Consider the following 21657-nt stretch of genomic DNA (forward strand, 5'->3'; position numbering starts at 1 on the left):
TTTACAGTGCAATTTCCAGAGGGGTTCATGGGACACTTTGTAGAGTCACCTACCTTTAAGTCTTCACGTAACTGTAAATAATCCTCACCAACACTATTTTAATTAGTCAAAATGACTCATTGATTCTTTTTTATTAAATATATTCTTTATTTGCATTTAAAATGTTTTCCACCTTTGGGTCCCCCCAGCCCCACCGAAAATCCCCTAACCCATACCCCCCCCCTGCTCACCAATCCACCCACTCTGATTGCCTGTCCAGACATTCCTCTATACTGGGGCATCGAGTCTTCTCAGGACCATGGGCCTCCTCTCCCTTTGATGGTCAGCAAGACCATCCTCTGCTGAATAAACATCTGGAGCAATGGGTTCTTCCATGGTTGGTGGTTTAGGGAGCTCTGGGGATACTTGGTGGTTCAAATGGTTGTTCCTTCTATGGAACTTCAAACCTCTTCAGCTCCTGAAGAGGTTTGAAGTGTCCCTTTCTGTATTTTTCATGCGCTAGCAGAGCCTCCCAGGTGACAGATATATCAGGCTCCTCTCAGCAAACACTATGACTGGGTTTTGTAACTGTATATGGTATGGATCCCTAGGAGGGGCAGTCTCAGTATAATCATTCCCCCAGGCTCTTCTCCACACTTTGTCTCTGTTCCTTCTCCTGTGGGTATTTTGCTCCCCCTTCTAAGAAAGATGAGAGTATCCATACTTAATTCTTACTTCTTGAGCTTCATTTGGTCTGTGAATTGTATCTTGATTATGCCAAGCTTCTAGGCTAATATCCACTTATCAGTGAGCACGTACCATGGTTCTATGTGTGTTCTTTTGTGATTGCGTTACCACAATCTGGATGATATTTTCTAGTTTCATCTATTTGCTTAAGAATTTTATGATTTTATTGTTTTTAATATCTGAATAGTTCCATTGTGTAAACGTACCTCATTGTCTGTATCCATTCCTCTTTTGAGGGACATCTGGGTTTTTTTCTAGCTTCTGGCTATTATAAATAAGGCTACTATAAACATAGTGGAGTATGTGTCCTTATTAAATGCTGGATAATCCTCTGGGTATATTCTCAGGAGTGGTATAGCAGAGTCCTCCATTAGTATAATGCCTAATTTTCTGAGGAACAACCAAACTGAATTCCAGAGTGGTTGTACCACCTTACAATTCTACTACTAGTGTAGGAGTAGTCCTCTTTCTCCACATACTCACCAACAACTGCTGTCTCCTGAGTTTTTGGACATCAAAGCAGGGAGAGGCCCTTGAGTCCAGGAAGTCTCAATGCTGCAGTTTATGGGAATAACAGGACACCAGGACAGGGAAGCTGGTGTGGGTTGACTGGGGAACAGGGATAGGAGAAATGGGTTATGGGAATTTCAGGGGGGACCACAAAAAGGGACAACTTTTGAAATGTAAAGAATGTATCTAATTAAAACTTAAAAGAAAAAATACATATCTAATAAAAAATTAAAAGAAAAATATGTTTCCTGTAGTTCTTCATGAGTTAGTTACACTTCCTTTTATTTTCCCCATCCACTATGGCAATTAGAACTTTAACAAACAAACAAAGAAAACTTTGCTTAATTTAAGTCACTCATTCATATTTGAGGTAATTGTATAACTGTGTCAGTTTTGCCCAGGAATATATGAAGTAGCACACTGTCAGAAGTAATACACTGTTTTCTAGAATGTAATTGTTGTCCAAAACAGATTCCAAGAAAAACCAAGTTTCAAGTTTTTTGTAAAAAATTTTGTTTGATAACTTTTCTTTTGAGAGATTTATTAGAGGAGGTGATTTCCCATTTATTGAGGTTTAACTTATTAATATCTCTCTTTTAACTGATTAGGGCACTAGACTGGCTGGTTTACCTTCGTCATGAACCTGTTGACAGACTTGTAACACCAAGAAGTTCCACTTCCAGGAGCTCTAAAACACCCAGGATCATAGGATGAGACATAAGGAGGACAAAACATCTGTCCTAACACCACTGGACATAACTGGGACTAGTGGGATCCAGAAACACAGGTTACATGCCCGACCAGTAGCATGGGTACATTTCAGTCTTCGCTGGTTTACCTTGGTTGCTAACTCTGAAGGCAGTCCAGCAACACCAAGAGGAAACTATAATCCTACATGTTCTAACATGACCAGAATCACAGTATTCCTGGGTTCCAGGATCCCAGGGGCTTGGTCACACAAGGATCACAAGATCCCAGAGGCAACTTGACTCCCAGGAGCTCTGACACATCCAGGATTTCAGGATCACAAAATCTCAGAATCACAGAACCACAGAGGCAGCTAGACTCTCATGAATTCTGACACAACCAGGATAACAGGCTCCAGTCACATTTAGTCAGGGCAGGTAGCACTAGAGATAATCAGATGGCAGGAAGCAATCAAAAGACCATCAGTAACAGATACCATGGGAACTTGGCATCATCAGAACCCAATTCTCCTACCATATTAAGTTGTGCATAAAGCATTACACTGGAAAAGCAAGATTCAGATATAAGATCTCTTTTCATGATGACAGTAGAGGACCTAAGAAGGACAGGAATGAATCCCTTAAAAATACAGGAGAGCTCTTCAGGAAGTGCGGGAGACTGGGTGTACACCCAGAGGCAGTCTGGGAGCACACAGCTTGCTCAGGTGGCACGGAGCTTAGGTTCCATTCCAGAGGCCTCTGGTGGGAGCCCTCAGATCTCTCTGCTTCCGGATACAGATCAGCCTGGGTGACAACACCACATCTCCAGGTCCTGCAAGAGGCAAGAGGGGCTTCCTGGAGGCCAGCTGGGAGGAGTCAGTGTGCTCTGGTGAACCCTGCGGGCCCCAGCAAGAGCCTTCAGGTGTCTGCTTCAGGATCTGAACAGCCTGGGCAACAGCACCCTGTCTCCAGGCAGTGGAGGAGGTAAGCTGTGCACCAGAGGCCACCTGGGAAGGGGCAGCTTACACTGGTGAGTCCAGCATTGACAAGACCAACTAACACCAGTGAGAACTAGATAGCAAAAGGCAAACACAGGAACGTCACTAACAGAAATCAAGGCAATAAGGCAACATCTGAACCCAATTCTCCTTTAACAGCATGTCCTGGATATCCCATCACACCAGTAAAACAAGACTTGGATTTAAAATCACTGGTCATGATGCTGGTTCAGGAACACATGAAGGACATACTTAAAGAAATTAAAGAGAAAATGGATCAAAAGTTAGAAGCCCTCGCAAGGGAAACACAAAAATCATTGAAAGAAATTCTAGGGAAATAGAAGCAGTCATTAGAACTCTCCAAATCAAGAAAAGCCAAGGGTCAGATGGATTTAGTGCAGGATTCTATCAGACCTCAAAGAAGATCTAATAACAATATATCTCAAAGTCTTTCATAAAATAGAAACAGAAAGAAGACTGCTCAGATCTATCTATGCACTCACAAGTATATTGATACCTAAATCATAAAAAACAACAACGAAAGAGAACTTCAGACCAAATTCCCTTATAAATATCACCTCAAATATATTCAATTAAATACTTGTAAACTGAACCCAAGAATGTGTTAAATCACCATGATCAAGTAGATTTCATCCAGGAATACAGAGATTTTTCAAAGTATGGAATTCCATCACTGTAATCCACTCTATAAACAAACTCAAAGATGATAACTATGTGAAGATCCCATTACATCCTGAAAAAGTACTGGACAAAAGACAAAACCCATTGATGTTAACATTATCAGAGAGATCAGGAAATCAAGCTTTATACCTAAATATAAGAAAAGCAAGACATAGAAAAACAATAGTTAACATCAAACTAAATGGAGAGAAACTCAAAGCAATCCTGATAAAAGACAGGGAACTATCTATTCAAAATAGTACTCGAACTTCTACTTAGAAAAATAAGAAAACAAATGGAAGTCAAAAAGAAACCAGTTGGAAAGGAAGAAGTCAAAATAACATTATTATCACATGATAGGATAGTATGCATAATTGACCCCAAAACTTCAACCACAGAGCACCTACCACTGATAAACATGATTAGCAAAGTAGCTAGATATAAAATTAACAGAATAAATCAGTATCCTATTTATACTCTGCTCAAAGTATAAATGGGGTAGGAATGATGTAAAGGAAACAACAGCCTTCACAATAGTCATAAATACTAAGAAATATCTTGCTGTGAGTCTAACCAAGCAAGTGAAAAAATCTTCAATATGACTAGAACTTCAAATCCCTAAAGTAAGAAATAGAACACAGAAGATGGAAAAAATCTCCAAAGCTCATGGATCAGCATGATTAACAGAGTAAAAATGGCCATCTAAAAATCTTGCAATCTAAAGATTGAATACAATTATCATCAAAATTCCAACACAATGGAATTAGAAAGAGCAATTGTCAAATTCATTTGGAATAACAAAAACACCCAATATAGCAACAAATTCTCTCAACAATAAAAGAAATTCTGGCTGAATCAACATAAAAATCTATATGGAATTGGTATGGGGACACTCAGGTAGATCAGTGGAATAGAATTGAAGACCCAGGAATGAATCCACACATTTGTGGTCACTTGATCTTTGACAAAGAAGTTAAGCCCATCCAGTGGAAAAAGACAGCATTTTCAATATATGGTGCTGGTTCAACTGGCAGTCAGCATGTAGAAGAATGCAAATTGATCCATTCTTTTCTCCTTATACAAAGCTCAAGTCCAGGAGGATCAAGTACATCCACATAAAATCAGATATGTTGAATCTAATAGGGGATGAATTGGGGAAGAGCTTCAAAACCTGAGCACAGGGCAAAATTCTGGAACAGAATACCCATACCTTATGTTTTAAGATCAACTATCAACAAATGGAAGCTCTTAAAGCTGCAAGGCTTCTGTAAGCAAAGGACATTTTCAAGAGGACAAAATGGTAAACTAATGATTGAGAAAAGATCTATAATAACCACACATCTGTTAGAGGGCTCATAGCTAAAATATACTATCAAGAAGTTAGACTCCAAAAAAACAAAAAACCCTATTAAAAACTGGAGTACAGAACTAAACAGAGAATCTCAACCAAGGAATCTCAAATGAATGGCTGAGAAGCAGTTAAAGAAATGTTCAATATCCTAAGTCATCAGAGAAATGCAAATTAAAACAACAGTGAGATTCCATCTCACACAAATCACAATGGCTAAGATCAAAAATGCAGGTGACAGCAGATGTTGGCCAGGTTGCGGATAAAAGGAAACTCTCTTCCTTTGCTTGTGTGACTGCAACCTGGTAAAACCACTTTTGAAATCAGTCTGGGAGTTTCTGAGAAAGGGGGAATAGTTTGACCTGAAGACCCAGCTATACTACTACTGGGAATATGCCCAAAAATTATTCCAACATATAACAAGAGCACATGCTCTACTATGTTCATAGCAGCCTTATTTATTATACCCAGAAGCTGGCTAGAACCTAGATGTCCCTCAACAGAAGAATGGATGTAGAAAATGTGGTTACATATGGAGTACTACTCACAAATTAAAAACAATGACTTGATACAATCCACAGGCCAATGGATGGAACTGGAAATGTTCATCTTGACTGAAGTAACCCAGACAAAAAAGGAGCACACATGATATGTGTTTACTGACAATAGATATTTGTCCTAAATTTCACAATGCCCATAATATAGCCCACAGCCCATATGGAGCTTATAAGGAAGGGAGAGGAGGGTATGGATGCTCCAGTCCTGTACTGAGGGGGAACAGGATGATCATGGGTAGTGGATGGAAAGAGGAGGGGGAGGAAATAAGGGGGCAGTATCATGTAATGGAGAAGATAGGAGAGAGGAACAGAGAAGGTCAGGAAATTGAAGAAAAATATGTAGGGGTGATGATGAACTGGGGATCGCTATATGAGTTTTCCCTCTGGGAAAGGAAAAACTCCCTGAGCCTGAAAGGGATGACTTTAGCCAAAGTGCATAGAGAAGGGGGAGATAGAACCGGTAGAGACCACCTCCAGTGGATAGGTAAGGCTCCCATGAATCCACGTGTCACCACCTCCATTAAGGGAGGGTGCCGCTCACCCTCTTACAGGTTTTCACCCATAAATGTTCCTGAGCAAAGGAAGAACAGGAAAAACAAATGGAGCAGAGACTGAGGGAAGGGACATTCAGGGACTTCCCTACCTGGGAATCCATCATGTCTGCAGACACCAAAACAGACACTGTTACTCTGGTCAAGAACCCCTAGCTGACAGAATCCTCAGGCATGGTTCCTTGGAAGGTCTGCCCAGCATTTGACAATTGGAGCCAGTCAGTAGACTGAGCTCAGGGATCCTAGTGGGTGAGTTTGCAGAAAAGCTGGAGGAACAGAGGGGAATTGCAACCCTACAGGAAGAACAATATCTGCTGGCAGGGTCCACCATTGCTCCCAGAAGCTAGTCAGCAAACTGAGCAAGGTACAGGGAGGGATCTATAGATGCAGATGATGGTCTTGCCTGTCAGCAATAGGAGGGGAGGCACTTTGTCCTGTGGAGGATTCATGCCCCAGTATAGTGAGATGCAGAAGCAGTAGAGCAGGAGAGAGTAGGTGGGTAGTGAAGCACCCTCATTCAGGCAAAGGGGAGGGTGAGAGGAAAAATGAGATTTGAGGTGTCTGTGTGGGTTATCCAGGAAGTGGTTTATCATTTGAGATGTATTCCAATGGAATAATTTATAAATAAATTTAAAACAATACACATATGCCAGCCATTAAACTTTAACAATGAAGACATAGGAGCCAGATGCTGTGGTGAAAGCCTGCCAGCTCAGAGAGACAGGGAAAGCACCCAGCTGACCTTCCTACTCCCCTGACCTCCCAGAGGGAGAGCATTCTTTATCCCTCCCCACACTGTCTTAAACATCATTCAACTTAGAGACCTTCCTAGTTCTTCCTACTTCTTTACTTATGTTCATTCTCTTCCAACTGCTTACTTGCTCTGCCTCTTGACCTGGAGTTGACCTTCTTTTGGTTTGCAATACAGGTGTGTGCTAGGGCTGAGCCACAGAACAAGAAAGTACAGTAAACAGAAAGCCCTTGGTTAAAGGTCGGTGCTAGGGCTGAGCACACAAATATTTTTTTTCTTTTCAGTAAATAACACAATCTTGGGGTTTACAGTGTGAACAAATATCCTGCAACATTAAGTTAGCAATGTTCCCTCCACTATAGAAATCAAGCTCTCTGTCAATTGTTCTGCTTGTTTCCAGGCACATCTGAGTGCATATTCATGAGGACACAATGATCCCAAGGAAGATCAGAACTGGGCTCTTGAAGCTGTTGCACAAGGGCCAAGAGGAACCAAAAAAGTACTAAGGACACCCCTGATCATTATGACAAGGGATAAACTATCCATCCCTCTTCTCACATAATTTATTCCACAATGTTACCATTCCTGTCCTTGGCTCATTGTCCTAAGTGCTGCAGCATGGAAGGGTTTATGTTCAGGGGTTACCCAACAAACAACAGAAACACGGAATTCAGTTATACTTGGATGGTTTATCTAAGGCACACCACAAGTTTGACCAATCAGGACAACAGATCAAAACTGCACTAGATATTTCTCAGCTACAGCTTTGTGTATAAACCCCAAAGAGCTCATGCCAAAGTGCTGGAAATGCTACCCTATGAGGACCTTGACTCAAGTTATTTTAGACATAATATTATATACAGGCCTTGAATTTGATGGGTTCTATGGAAAGCATATAGATGTAGAATTTCATAAGATTAACAAACCTCACAACATAGAGAACATAACATAGTCATGATGACCCTGTTCAAATTAAGATGTTTTTCTTTTGATTTATATCCATGACTAGGAGGTATATTACAGTAACAGTATGAAATAGATGTCTGCTGTGTGATAAATATGCTACAGTTATGTTGTGCAGGCAAACCTCATCAAAAACAATTTTATCATTAGAAAAATGCCTTTGTGTTACCTTACCATGTTTACACAAGTTGGTCTCAACAATGGCTCCTGGACGCAGAAAAGAAATTGTGTTTTCTACCTGAATGGAGGTGCTAGAGCTGTGTTGCACAGCTTTCTCAGTGTCCATTCCACCTCACTCTGTCCCTGCAGGTGACACAAAATTGTCACTCCACCTTCCCTGTGAACCCGGTCTAAGCATACAAAGGCCAGGAGACACAGCTGGTGTCCCAGTCCTCATTTATGCTCCATTTTGCACAAATGTGGAAGATCATTTCCACTTTTCCTACTTTCCAGCAAGAAACACTTGTAGAGAGAGAATGTAACTATTCTCCACAGTTAAAGACCTTCTGTGGTAAACAGTATCCCAGACCTCAAGCAGTACTACAGAGAAATAGTGTTAAAAGCTGCATGGCATTGGTACAGTGACAGGCAGGTAGATCAGTGGAATAGAACTGAACTCCCAGAAATGAACCCACACACCTACGGTCACTTGATATTCCACAAAAATGCTAAAACCATCAAGTGGAAAAAGGGTAGCCTCTTCAACAAATGGTGCTGGTTCAACTGGAGGTCAGCATGCAGGAGAATGCAAAATGATCCATTCTTATCTCTTTGTATTAAGCTCAACTCCACGTGGATCATGGATCAAGGACCTCCAATAAAACCAGACACACTAAAATTAATAGAAAAGAAACTGGGGAAGAGCAATGAGCACATGGGCACAGGGGAAAATTTCCTAAACAGAACACCAATAGCTTATGCTCTAAGATGAAGAATTGACAAATGGGACCTCAAAAAATTACAAAGTTTCTGTACGGCAAATGACACTGTCAACGGGACAAAATGGCAACAAACAAATTGGGAAAAGATCTTCACCAACCCTGTATCTGACAGAGGGCTAATATTCAATATATACAAAGAAATCAAGAAGTTAGACTCCAGAGAGCCAAATACTCCTATTAAAAATGGGGTACAGAGCTAAACAAAGAATTTTCACCTGAAGAATTTCGAATGGCTGAGAAGCACCTTAAATGTTCAACATGATTAGTCATTAGGGAAATGCAAATCAAAATGACCCTGAGATTTCACCTCACACCACTCAGAATGGCTAAGGTTAAAAACTCAGGAGACAGGAGGTGTTGGTGAGGATGTGAAGAAAGAGGAACACTCCTCCACTGCTGGTGGGTTTGCAAGCTGGTACAACCACTCTGGAAATCAGTCTGGCTGTTCCTCAGAAAACTGGGCATGATACTTCCAGAGGACACTGTTATACCACTCCTGGGCATATACCCAGAGAATTCTCTGGCATGCAATAAGGACACATGCTTCACTACGTATATAGCAGCCTTATTTATAATAGCCAGAAGCTGGAAAGAACCCAGATGCCCCTGTATGGAGGAATGCATACAAACAATGTGGTATATTTACACAATAGAATACTACTCAGCAATTAAAAACAATAAATTCATGAAATTCTTAGGCAAATGGTTGGAATTGGAAAATATCATCCTAAGACATGAAATGCTGTCACTGATAAGTGTATATTAAATAGCTCAGAAGCTCTGAATTCCAAGACACATTCACATATCAAATGATTCCCAAGGATAAGGAAGGAGAGGGCCATGGTCCTGGAAAGCCTTGATGAAGAAATGTAGGGGATTACCTGTACAGAGGGATGGGATGGGGTTGGTTAGGGAATGGGTGGAGGGAAGAGGGCTTATGGAATTTATGGGGGGGAAGAACCCAAAAAGGTTTTTTTTTTAATTTCCTCTGCCAACTGATTTTCAGACTCTTGCCAACACTATGATGTGTGTAACTCTTTCTCTGCTAAGATATCTTGAGGCAACTTCAAATGCTAAGAAGACTTCATGAGTGTAGCCCCTAACATTCATCCACATATTGATTTGCCCTGCAGGCTCTGGATGTGATTTCATGCACCTGTACATAAGACAGGAAAGGTTTTGACTGCATATTAAAACTTGAGTGATATCTCAGTAGATCATCTGAGATGTTAATGGCTCATATTGCTGATTGGGGGAAATGTGAGGCAGGATGATACATTTCTGAGAAGGTTTGAAAAGAAAACCCTCAGTTAAATGCACAGGGATTCCTGATGTTATGTCAATCAAGCCTAGATCAAACCCTGGTTTTGTAAGGATGATGGGCTCAATGGCTATGCCCCAGGAGAGTCTCCAGGAAAGGGCACCTCAGCTTCCTGTTAAGTAAAGGAAGAAAATTAGCAGGGAGCAGAAGGCTGTAACCCATGACATCAGCAGTCCCTTCTTGAACATTCTATTGTCTCCTGGAGAGTTCTTGGCATGAGCTGTGATGTCACCAGTGTTGTAGCAACAGCACAAGCCCTGTGGTTTCTCAGTCAGTGTCTAGAGCATACATTGATAGACATGTTTGCCCGAATCAGAAAACTTTTTCGGAGAACCAATGTGGATGCAAGAGAGATAAGAGAGAGGAGGAAGGAAGCTGGTCTTTCATCTGAGAGTAATGAAGGACAAAAGAGGTGGTCATGGAGAATGTGGAGTTAGTAGTGGGAAGTGGATATTCAGCTTCCTACCAGGGTGGCCTGAGCTAGTCTTTCTAACAAAGCGACAAAGGAATTGAAGCTCCTTGGAAGCAAAAGAGATTCCAGGATTTTCACAACTCTTGAATATCAAGGATATCAGAACATTATTTTTTCAACTCTTAAAGCAAGAGATGTTTGGTATCAAGGAAATTGTCCATTTCCTCCAGGTTCTCCAGTTGTGTTGAGTAAAGGCTCTTGTAGTAGGATCTGATGATTTTTTGGATTTCCTCAGTTTCTGTTGTTATATCTCCCATTTCATTTCTAAATTTGTTAATTTGGATACTTTCTCTGTGCCCTTTGGTCAGTCTGGCTAAGGGTTTATCTATCTTGTTGATTTTCTCAAAGAACCAGGTCCTGGTTTTGTTGATTCTTTGTATGGTTCTCTTTGTTTCTACTTGATTGATTTCAGCCCTGAGTTTGGTGATTTCCTGCCTTCTACTCCTCCTGGGTGAAATAGCTTCTTTTTGTTCCAGGGCTTTCAGGTGTGTCATTAAGCTGGCAATGTATGCTCTCTCCATTTTCTTTTTGGAGGCACTCAGGGCTATGAGTTTTCCTCTTAGCACTGCTTTCATTGTGTCCCATAGATTTGGGTATGTTGTGTCTTCATTTTTATTGTGTTCTAAAAAGTCTTTAATTTCTTTCTTTATTTCTTCCTTGACCAAGGTATCATTGAGTAGAATATTGTTCAATTTCCACGTGTATGTGGGCTTTCTGTTGTTTTTGTTGCCATTGAAGACCACTTTTACTCCATAGTGATCTGATAGGAGACATGGGATTAGTTCGATCTTATATTTGTTGAGCAGGTGTTGGAGAGGGTGTGGAGAAAGAGGAACACTCCTCCACTGCTGGTGGGGTTGCAAATTGGTACAACCACTCTGGAAATCAGTCTTGCGGTTCCTCCGAAAACTGGGCACCTCACTTCCAGAAGATCCTGCTATACCACTCCTGGGCATATACCCAGAGGATTCCCCACCATGTAATAAGGATACATGCTCTACTATGTTCATAGCAGCCCTATTTATAGTTGCCAGGTGCTGGAAAGAACCCAGGTATCCCTCAACAGAAGAGTGGATGCAAAAAATGTGGTATATCTACACAATGGAGTACTATTCAGCCATTAGAAACAATGAATTCATGAAATTCTTAGGCAAATGGATGGACCTAGAGAACATCATACTAAGTGAGGTAACCCAGACTCAAAAGATGAATCATGGTATGCACTCACTAATAAGTGAATATTAACCTAGAAACCTGGATTACCCAAAACATAATTTACACATCAAATGAGGTACAAGAAGAAAGGAAGAGTGGCCCCTAGTTCTGGAAAGACTCAATGAAGCAGTATTCAGCAAAACCAGAACGGGGAAGTGGGAAGGGGTGGGTGGGAGGACAGGGGGAGAGAAGGGGGCTTACGGGACTTTTTGGGAGTGGGGGGGGCTAGGAAAGGGGAAATCATTTGAAATGTAAATAAAAAAATATATCGAATAAAAAAAAGCAGGAGATGGCAAGGTCAAAGCTGTAATGGTGTAAACTCCAATTTTTCTCTTTCACTGGGTATTGTGGTTGTTCCTTGGGGACAGAATGAGCCCATCAGGAGTCACAGAGGATCTAACCTACACCAATTTAGGGCAGGGCATCAATGCCTTCAGTACCTTGCTTCTTTTAGCTTCAGTTTCTCTCTGACAGTAGTACAAGGAAGAGAGCTGTGCCCCCTGGAGATCACCTCTTGATCTCAGAACTACTCTGATCTCCTCTCCCTCAAAGTTCCGCTTAGCTTATCATTGGTTGTGAATGGCAGGTGTTATTGTACTGTAACTACACCCAGAGACTCCACCCTCTGGCCACTGCTGGAGTGCTTGGTGTTTCAGTAGAGGAAACGATTGGTCAGTGTGTTAGCCATGTTCTCCCCATGCAGGACATTTTAAGGCCATGTCCTGGGCCAATAGTAACAGGGTAGGAGATCTGAACATCATGAATTCATCATGTGACTTGAGAAACCACAGAACTGAGGACTCTGAGGACAAGTTGCACTCTGTGCATTTGGTAATAAGTCAGGAGAAGCCATCTCTGTGGTCATCATAAGAATATATAGGGAGACAGAGGACACACATGGCTGCTTACATCTCCTAGTCTCTATAGAGTGATGGGAGAACTGACATCCACTGAGGATGCATCTAAAGCCTGGACGAAACTCCGTGTGGTGTCACTGTGTTCTAGGCCTGTTGTCTCCTTTATAGGCCTCAGAGTAGTCTGTCTACACTCTATGCATTCCCAACATTTAAGTTCACTTGTGTTCTTTTACCTACAGGGGCTGGCAGGCAGACCTCATCCCATGCAACTGTCCTAAGCAAGAAGCAGGCCAAGGAGGAAGAGGAGAGGCTGACCAGAGAGCTCCAGCTCGTTACCCAAGAGAGAAATGAGCTGAGAGATCGCTTGATCTATGTCACAGAGGAAGCCATGAACAAGAGGTATGCATTGCTCCAAATGCTGTGGTGTTTGTATGGAGTCCAAAATGCCGCACTTGTCTTTTTAAGATGGTGAATCATAGGAAGGTGTATTTTCATGATATCCCTGGGCAAAACCTCATGTCCCTAAACCCTTATTAGAGCAGAGGCATAACCTTCAGTTTTCACAGGAGTATGATGGGAAATGGAGTCCTCTGCATCCTCCAGGTCAAAAGTGGGACTTGTGGTCTGAGTGAAGATTCAGGGTAGAAGTGATACAGGGATACAGGAAATGGAGAGTGAGTTCCCAGAAAGCATTTTGAAACCCCTTGAAAGGAGGGGCTTTTGTGAGGTTTTAGGAGCTGAGAGTTTACTGTGAGTGTTTGTACTGGACTGGTAGGTGACTGAGTGCTAGAAACTGCTTGATGCAGAAGGCAGGGCCTAGTCCCACATTGTTCATCTCAGTTCTTGACTAGAAACCTGAGGCTCTCTGCCTGTTCCTCTTTTTCTGTGTGTCTTATACTCTGAGACAGTAATTTTGTATTTCTTCTGCATATCATTGTGTTCTCTCTGCTTCTGTCTCAGATTCACTCTCTCTCATTCTGTGACTGTGTCTAATTTTCTCCCTCTCATGTGTGTATACATGACTGTATGTCTGTTTTTTTGTGTGTACATGTGTGGGGGTGCACAAGATTGTGTTATCTCCTGGGAATGAATTTTTGAATGTTTACATTCCTCTCTACTCTTTTAAATTCAGGGATCTATGAAATCCAGGATACTCTGAGACAGTAATGTTGCATACACTTTTTCTGAATCTCATCCTATTCTCTCTGGTTCTGTTTCTGTCTTTATTTCTCATTCTGTGGCTCTCTGTCCTTTTCGCCTAATTTGTGTGTGCCAGTCTATGAGTCTGTTTGCTTCCACATGTACATACATGTGCTTCTGTTTTGTGTGTTTATACTTACCTCCACACTTAGGTATCTTGGGCTCTGTGTTTTGGACTGAGGATTTAAGTGCTATTTCAAGGTGATCTGAGTCCTGATATCTGGGAGCCCCTACTTTAAATAGTTCTGTTCAGTCCAGGCAGAGGTAGCATATGCCTTTAATCCCATCACTTGGGAGGGAGAGGCAGGCAGATTTCTGAATTTGAGGCCAGCCTGGTCTAGAGAGTGATATCCAGGACAGCGAGGGCTACACAAAGAAACCCTGCCTCAGGAAAAAAAAGAGAGAGAGAGAGAGAGATGGGGGGGAGGAGAGGAGAGAAGAGGAGAGGAGAGGGGAGGGGAGGGGAGGGGAGGAGAGGAGAGGAGAGGAGAGGGGAGGGGAGGGGAGGGGAAGGGAGGGGAGAAAAGGGAAGAAGAGGGGAGGGGAAGGGACAGGAGGAGAGGAGAGGAGAGGAGAGCAGAGGAGAGGAGAGGAGAGGAGAGGAGAGGAGAGGAGAGGAGAGGAGAGGAGAGGAGAGGAGAGGAGAGGAGAGGAGACAGAGATTCTTGTGGTTAAAGTAGGAATCCAATTAAATAGCATTGATCCTTCCCTTAATGGGCACACTTATGCATACAGTTGCATCTCTTGGGCAGATTATAAAGAGGTCATTATGTATGGTATCACCTCAAGAATTATGTGTAATGTCTGCCTCTGAAGGATTAGTTATCCAGGAATTACAATCCCTGTTCTCAAAACAGGGAAAATATAATCACAGGTGTCTAGTTGGCAACGACCTGTGTGGCCTAGGCTCTTGAGAGCACAAGTGGCTAGACTGCCCCTCCAGAGCTAATGAGTAAACACAGGGAGCCAGGGCATCCTCCATTAGGATACATAGCTTATGCTGTCCTTGGGAAAGGATAAAAAGTTTCCAAAGATGAAAAAGATCCCAGCATGCAGAATCCAGGAATTGATCTTCCTGTGCTGGGAGTACAAGACCCAGTCTGTGTTCATGTGTTCTTAGAACGGAGGAGTGGCCCCTGGTTATGGAAAGCAGTAGCAGAATGTGGCAATACCAGAACAGGAAAGTGGGGAGGGGTGGATTGGGGAATAGGGGCAGGGAAGATGGCTTATGGAAATTTTGTAGAGTGGAAGTCAGAAAAGGAGAAATCATTTGAAATGCAAATAAAAAATATATCGAAGAAAAAATAGGAAAAAAAAAAGAAACACATTTTCAGCTGGGCCATGGTAGTACATGCCTGTAATCCTAGCACTTGGGAGGCAGTGGCAGACAGATTTCTGAGTTTGAGGCCAGCCTGGTCTACAGAGTGAGTTCCAGGATAGCCATGGGTACACAGAGAAACCCTGTCTCAAAAAACCAAACTAAATAAATAAATAAAAATAAATTAAAATACTTAGATGTGTATGTGTCTTGGTTTCTGAAAAGGTGTTTTTTAAAAAAAAGCACATGTTCACGGATTTCTATCTTCCTGGGGACAGGCCATACTACACACCAAATCCATTATATGAAAAACTGAAGTTAAAGGAGAAGGAGATTATGACATTTCTACACACCTTAGAGAAGGAGAATATTGAGGCCAAACAGACCTTCCAGGATCTCAAGAAGGAGATTAACTTCTATCGGTAAGTACTGTTCATGGAGGTCACCAGGTGTGCAATGGCCATTTCTGACTTCCTTTGTTGCTGGACTGGAGAGTCTGCAGGTCTGATTCTATCCCTTCTGCCTTTTAGCCATCACTGTGCCTTCAGACTTCTCCTGTCAGTTTCAAAGTCTGAAAGAGACTGTCACTCCTCCAACATTGTACAGGCATCATCAGGAGCCTCTCTTTAGAAGAGTAATTCAGATCATGAGAGGGTTATAGTACAGTAATAGATCTGTGGGACTCAGGCATCGTTTTACAGAGCTAAATGTAATCTAACAAAAGGATACAATGCCCTCCTCTTGATTCTACTGACCGCATTGAGGGTATCTGCAACCTACTAATTGATGTTGCTGAAATGCTTTGGGTTGTCATGGATAGTTTCAGATACCGAGTTCTTTTGGAGTGACATGCAACCTTATTGGTGTTTGGGCTGCAGCAATCATTTTTTTTTCTTCCCTCAAGTTGCTATTTGCTGTTTGTATACCTCTCAAGAATGTATTGAGATGTATTGCATTAGGTATTCCTGGGAACCTAGGTCCTGGTTGGGTTAATGGAACCTTGATGTAGGAATGGGAGGAGGAGCCTGCAGGATCTTACCATGAAGATTGTGTCTCTAGCAACCTGCACAGCCGGCTCCTGATGCAGAAGAACATTTTGAATAAGAGATTGGTTACACTGAAGCAGGAAAACAAGGAAGTACATGCTGATTGGACCATCATTCAGCAATACCTGATTGACTTGAACCTGAATGATAAAGATGAACAGGACAAGACCAGCATCCTCCAGGGCCAACAACATCAGGTAGGTACAAGCAGCTCAGCCTGGCCTATACTGACTGATAACATTTTCCCACTGCATCCATCTTTGCTTTCACACAGCACCATTCTAATGCACAGTCCCAAGCAGCCACCCACCTCATGGAATGTAGTTGGTCATTGCTAGGGCTATGCATAAGTATTCTGGGTTGTGAACCTCTTGAGATAAGCTGACATACGGCAAGTATACCTTTCTTCTCCTCTTTATTCTGAAGACCAGTAAGGGTGATAGGTCAATATCATGCAGAATTCCTATACCTGCTCATGATAAGTGGGCTACTTTGCAGAGCTTTGAGTAAGTTCTAGGTCCTGTGACAGAGGTCACACAAGGGTCATGTGACTTCCCAAGTGGGAAGTAACTTACAGGGTTAAAATTCAAACACTAATAAGAAATATGTTATTCTCCTTGTCTTTGATCTGTGTGGCATGTGGCATTTTCCTTTCCTCCTGTAACCCAGTGAAGTCTCTTCCAATTGCCCATTTCTTGGTGTGCCATGATAAAAATGAGTAGCAGCTTGTCAGCCCATGTAATAGGTTAGTGTTGCTGGATATTTTGCTGTGCCTGCAGTTATAACAGCAATGGTGTCAGTTAAAAGATCAATGATAACATTCCTGTTGAGAGGGTGGGAGGCAGCAGCCTGACAGCTGACATTTAGGTTCCCAACAAGCTTCTGTCTTAATTGATGCCTTCCTCTTCTAGGATGCAGAGAGTGTAGCAAGAGCTGAAATTTCCATAGCCCAGGAAGTGGGCCTCCTGCAGAATGAGTTGCCACCTCAGGAAGACACTGCTGAGCTCTATCCTCAACAGCCACAAAATACCTTGGATGAGTCTTCTACCACATAATTGAACTCCTCAGGTTGAATAGGCACTAACTACCTAGCCAGTGAGCCAATCAATTCAGGAACTTATTCCCTTTCCTGTACAAACAATACCCCTTGGGGGAGAACTGAGGTGACTGCCTGCCACCACATGTCCAAGAGAAGAAACAGACTGTATGTCCCTGTTGCTGAAGGGGCAGTGAGAGAACTCTGGTTCATAGAATTTACTGTTAGAGTTTTGGTTGCTGTTTGTTTTTTTGCTGTTTTGTTACTTGTTATGTTATTGGATATTAAATATTATGGTTATTGCTTTGTTTCCTTATGCTTTTCACTGTTTATAGTCATTATATTTAAAAGCCTGTTTTTGAAATGTATTTCTGATGAATAAAAATTTGTAACTCCTCACTTTTGAGACCATATTACTTATTCAGGTTTTCTGTCCTATCCTGTAGACATAGACCTCACAACCACAGATGGATCTCTGTAAGCCCCAGGAAGCCTGGCTACAGATTGATTTCAAGCCTACTAGGGTATACAAGACAATGGTCTTTTGTATGAATAATGTGGCTTCTCCCATGGATACACACTTTAGGATGTATTCACTGACATACACTCTCCATGCTGTCATGTACCCTCCTACTCCTAAAATATAGAACTCTATTAGAATGGAGACCGCAGCTCCTATCTATTTAATATAGCCCATGAATTTCTACCTAGAGCAATCAGACAAAAAAATGACATCAAGGGCATACAAAAGGTAAGGGACAATGTCAAAGTATTGCTATTTACACATGATATGATAGTATAATTAAGTGATTCCTAAAGATGTACAAAAGAACTATACATGAAAAGCACCTACAGGGAAAGTCTCTTGATTCATAATGGACTTAAAAAAGTCAGTAGCTGTTTTTATTGAAAGGATAAAGAAGCTGAAAATATTAGAAAAGCCACAAGATACAGTACCCAGAATTAATAAACTATCTTGGAATAAGTTTATGCAAGCAAGGAAAGACCTATAAGACAAGATTTTCAAATCTATGCTCCAAATGCAAGTGCACCCTCATTCGTCAAAGAATCTTTACTAAAACTCAAATCACACATTGCACCCGACACAATAGTTGTGGGTGACATCAACACCCCACTCTCCTCAATGAACTGATCAAGAAAGCAGAAACTAAACAGGGACACAGTGAAACAAACTGAAGTTTTGGAACAATTAGATTTAACAGATATATATAGAGAGAATATTTTATCCTAACGCAAAAGATTATATATTTTTCTCAGCATGTCATGGTACTTTCTCCAAAATCAACCATATAATTGGTCACAAGACATACCTCAACAGATATAAGAAGATCAAAATAATCCCATACCTCCTATCAGATCACTATGGAGTAAGAGTTGTCCTCAATAGCAACAAAAACAACAGAAAGCCCACATACACAGGGAAGCTGAACAATACTCAATGACACCTTGGTCAAGGAAGAAATAAAGAAATCAAAGACTGTTTAGAATTTAAAGAAAATAGAGGCACAACATACCCAAATTATGGGACACAATGAAAGCAGTGCTAAGAGGAAAACTCATAGCCCTGAGTGCCTCCAAAAAGAAACTGGAGAGAGCATACATTAGCACCTTAAGGACGCACCTGAATGGCCTGGAACAAAAAAGTTAATTCACCCAGGAGCAGTAGAAGACAGGAAATCATCAAACTCAGGGCTGAAATCAATCAAGTAGAAACAAAGAGAACCATACAAAGAAAAATCTGGAAAAAATTATCATGAGAAGGAAAGAGCTCCAATGGTCAGAGTTAACAGGGATTACCATAGAGAAAATAGACATCTGATGGAAAGCAGCTTACAGATACAATACATTCCTATTAAAATCCCAACACAATTAATTACAGGTCTTGATAGATCCCTTCTTCTGATCATATGGATAAACAAAAAGCCCAGTGTCTTAGTTAGGTTTTCCTTTACTGTGAAAAGACACAACGACCAAAGCAACTTTGTTATAAGTGGCAACATTTAATTGGGTCTGGGTGTCAGGTTCGGAGGTTCAGTCCATTAGTCCATTATCATCATTGAGAGTAGAGCAGAGTCGAAGATGGTATGGCACTGGAGGAGCTGTGAGAAGGAGCTGTGCCTTCTTCTGCATGCAAACAGAAGATTGTCTAGTTTATAGCTACATGGAGGGTCTCAAAGACCAATCTCACTGTCACACACCTACTCCAAGGAGGCCACAACTTTTAACAGTGTTATTGCCTTGGTCAAGCTTATTGAAGCCACACATTCCACTCTCTGGCTAACATAAGCTTGATCAAATGGATGAGTCTATTGTGGCCATACCAATCCATAGCATAACAGAAAATATTCTTAATCCAACTCAGAGGTCCCATAGATCATAAGAGGTTCAAAAATATTAAAAGTCCAAAATTCAAAGTCTCTTCTTACATACACACAATCTCTAAAGTGTAATCCCCTATAAAATCAAAAGATGTAAATCACAGGTATCTAATATCACAAGATATATACCACCATTTAAATAATGTCATACTGAGAAAGTACCAGATTAAAGTAAGACAAAAACACAGCTTCTCAAACTGCAACTCTAAGTCTTCCTGGGTGAACATCTATGTTACAAATGAATAGGCACCCACATTCACAAAATAAACTTTACTAAAGCTCAAATCATGCATTGCATCTCACACAATAATAGTGGGAGACTTCAACACCACATCCTCATCATTGGACAGATCATGGAAACCCAAACTAAACAGATACAGAATGAAACTAACAGCAGTTATTGACCCTGTTATAACAGATATCAAAAGAATATTTTATCATAAACCAGAAGAATATATCTTCCCAGCACCTTATGGTACCTGCTCCAAAGTTGATCATCCTCTCAATCACAAAACAAGCTACACCTGATACAAGAAAATTGAAATAATTCCATGTATCCTATTGGATCACCACAGTCTAAGGCTGGTCTTCAATGGCAACAAAAACAACAGAAATCCCACATACATGTGGAAGCTGAACTACTCTACTCAATGATAACTTGGTCAAGGAAGAAATAAGAAAACATTTTAGAATTTAATGAAGATGAAGACACAACATCCCCAAACTTATGGGACACAATGAATGCAGTGCTAAGATGAACACTCAAAGCTCTGAATGCATCCATAAAGAAAATTAAGAGAACATACACTAGAAGCTGGACAGTACACCTGAAAGCTCTAAAACAAAAAGAAGCAAATACATCCAAGAGGATTAAATAGCAAAATCACACTTGAATTAGCAAAAGACTCATTATCAGTGAACATCTTTTGTCCCCCACCCCATTTCCTTTTATCCCCAACTTGTTTAGTTTTGGAGGCAGGGTCTCAATACACTGTAGCCCTGGCTGGCCTGAAACACTGAGATCCATTGCCTCTGCCTCACAAATGCTGGAATCATAGGCATGTGCCACCATAGACAGCACCAAATTGTATTTCTATTTTTACTTTTTATGTGTATGAGTGTTTACCTATATGTATATGTGTATGTATGTATGTATGTATGTATACTGCATATAGGGCCTAGTGCACACAAAGATCAGAAGAGGCACCAGATTCCCTGAAACTGGTTCTTGGAACTAAATTCATGTCCTAGCTCTAGAACAAAAAGAAACAAACACACTCAAGAGGAGTAGATGGCAGGAAATAATGAAATTCAGGATGAAAATCAATCAAGGAGAAAGAAACAGAATTATACCAAGAATCAACAAAACCAGGAGCTGATTCTTTGAGAAAATCAACAAGATAGATAAATACTTATCCAGACTAACTAGAGGGCATAGAAACACTCTCCAAATTAACAAAATAAGAAATGAAATGGAAGAAATAAGAACAGAAACTGGGGAAATACAAAAAAAATTCTACTCAGATTCAGATTCTACTAAAAAGGAATGCATTCAACAAAAGTGGAAAATCTGGATGAAATAGTTAATTTTTCTCGACAGATACCACTTACTAAAATTAAATCAGGATAAACCATCTATATAGCACCATACCCCACCCAAAGAAACAGAAGCAGTTATTAAAAGTCCTGCAAGCAAAAATATCCAGGGACAGATGATTTTAGTGCAGAATTCTATCAGAACTTCAAAGAACATGTACTACCAATACTTATCAAATGCTTTCAAAAAACAGAAACAAAAGGAACATCACCGAATTCAGTCTATGAAGACACATTTATACTGATTCCAAAACCATAAACAGAACCAAAAAAGAAAGAAAACTTCAGACCAATTTCAGTTATGAATATCAATGCAAAAATACTTAATAAAATTCTCACAAACTGAATCCAGGACCACATCAAAACAGTCACTCACCTTGATTAAGTAGGCTTCATCCAGGAAAGCAGAGATGGTTCAATGTATGGGAATCCATCAATGTAATCCACTCTATAAACAAGCTCAAAGATAATAACCCATGATTATC

At 41.0% G+C, this 21657-nt stretch overlaps 1 protein-coding gene across 1 annotated transcript; it reads left to right on the forward strand.

The window, feature by feature from the left end:
- The first annotated feature begins 5177 nt into the window (after positions 1–5177).
- Positions 5178–17196, forward strand: LOC127677811 (disks large homolog 5-like). Its single transcript, XM_052172802.1, has 6 exons — positions 5178–5254; positions 10305–10465; positions 12817–12976; positions 15374–15517; positions 16155–16338; positions 17053–17196. Exons 1-6 carry the CDS (start codon positions 5178–5180, stop codon positions 17194–17196), a joined length of 870 nt encoding a protein of 289 aa, XP_052028762.1.
- The last annotated feature ends 4461 nt before the right edge of the window (positions 17197–21657 follow it).

The sequence above is a fragment of the Apodemus sylvaticus genome, chromosome 2 (genome assembly GCF_947179515.1).
Source record: "Apodemus sylvaticus chromosome 2, mApoSyl1.1, whole genome shotgun sequence".
Lineage (NCBI taxonomy): Eukaryota > Metazoa > Chordata > Mammalia > Rodentia > Muridae > Apodemus > Apodemus sylvaticus.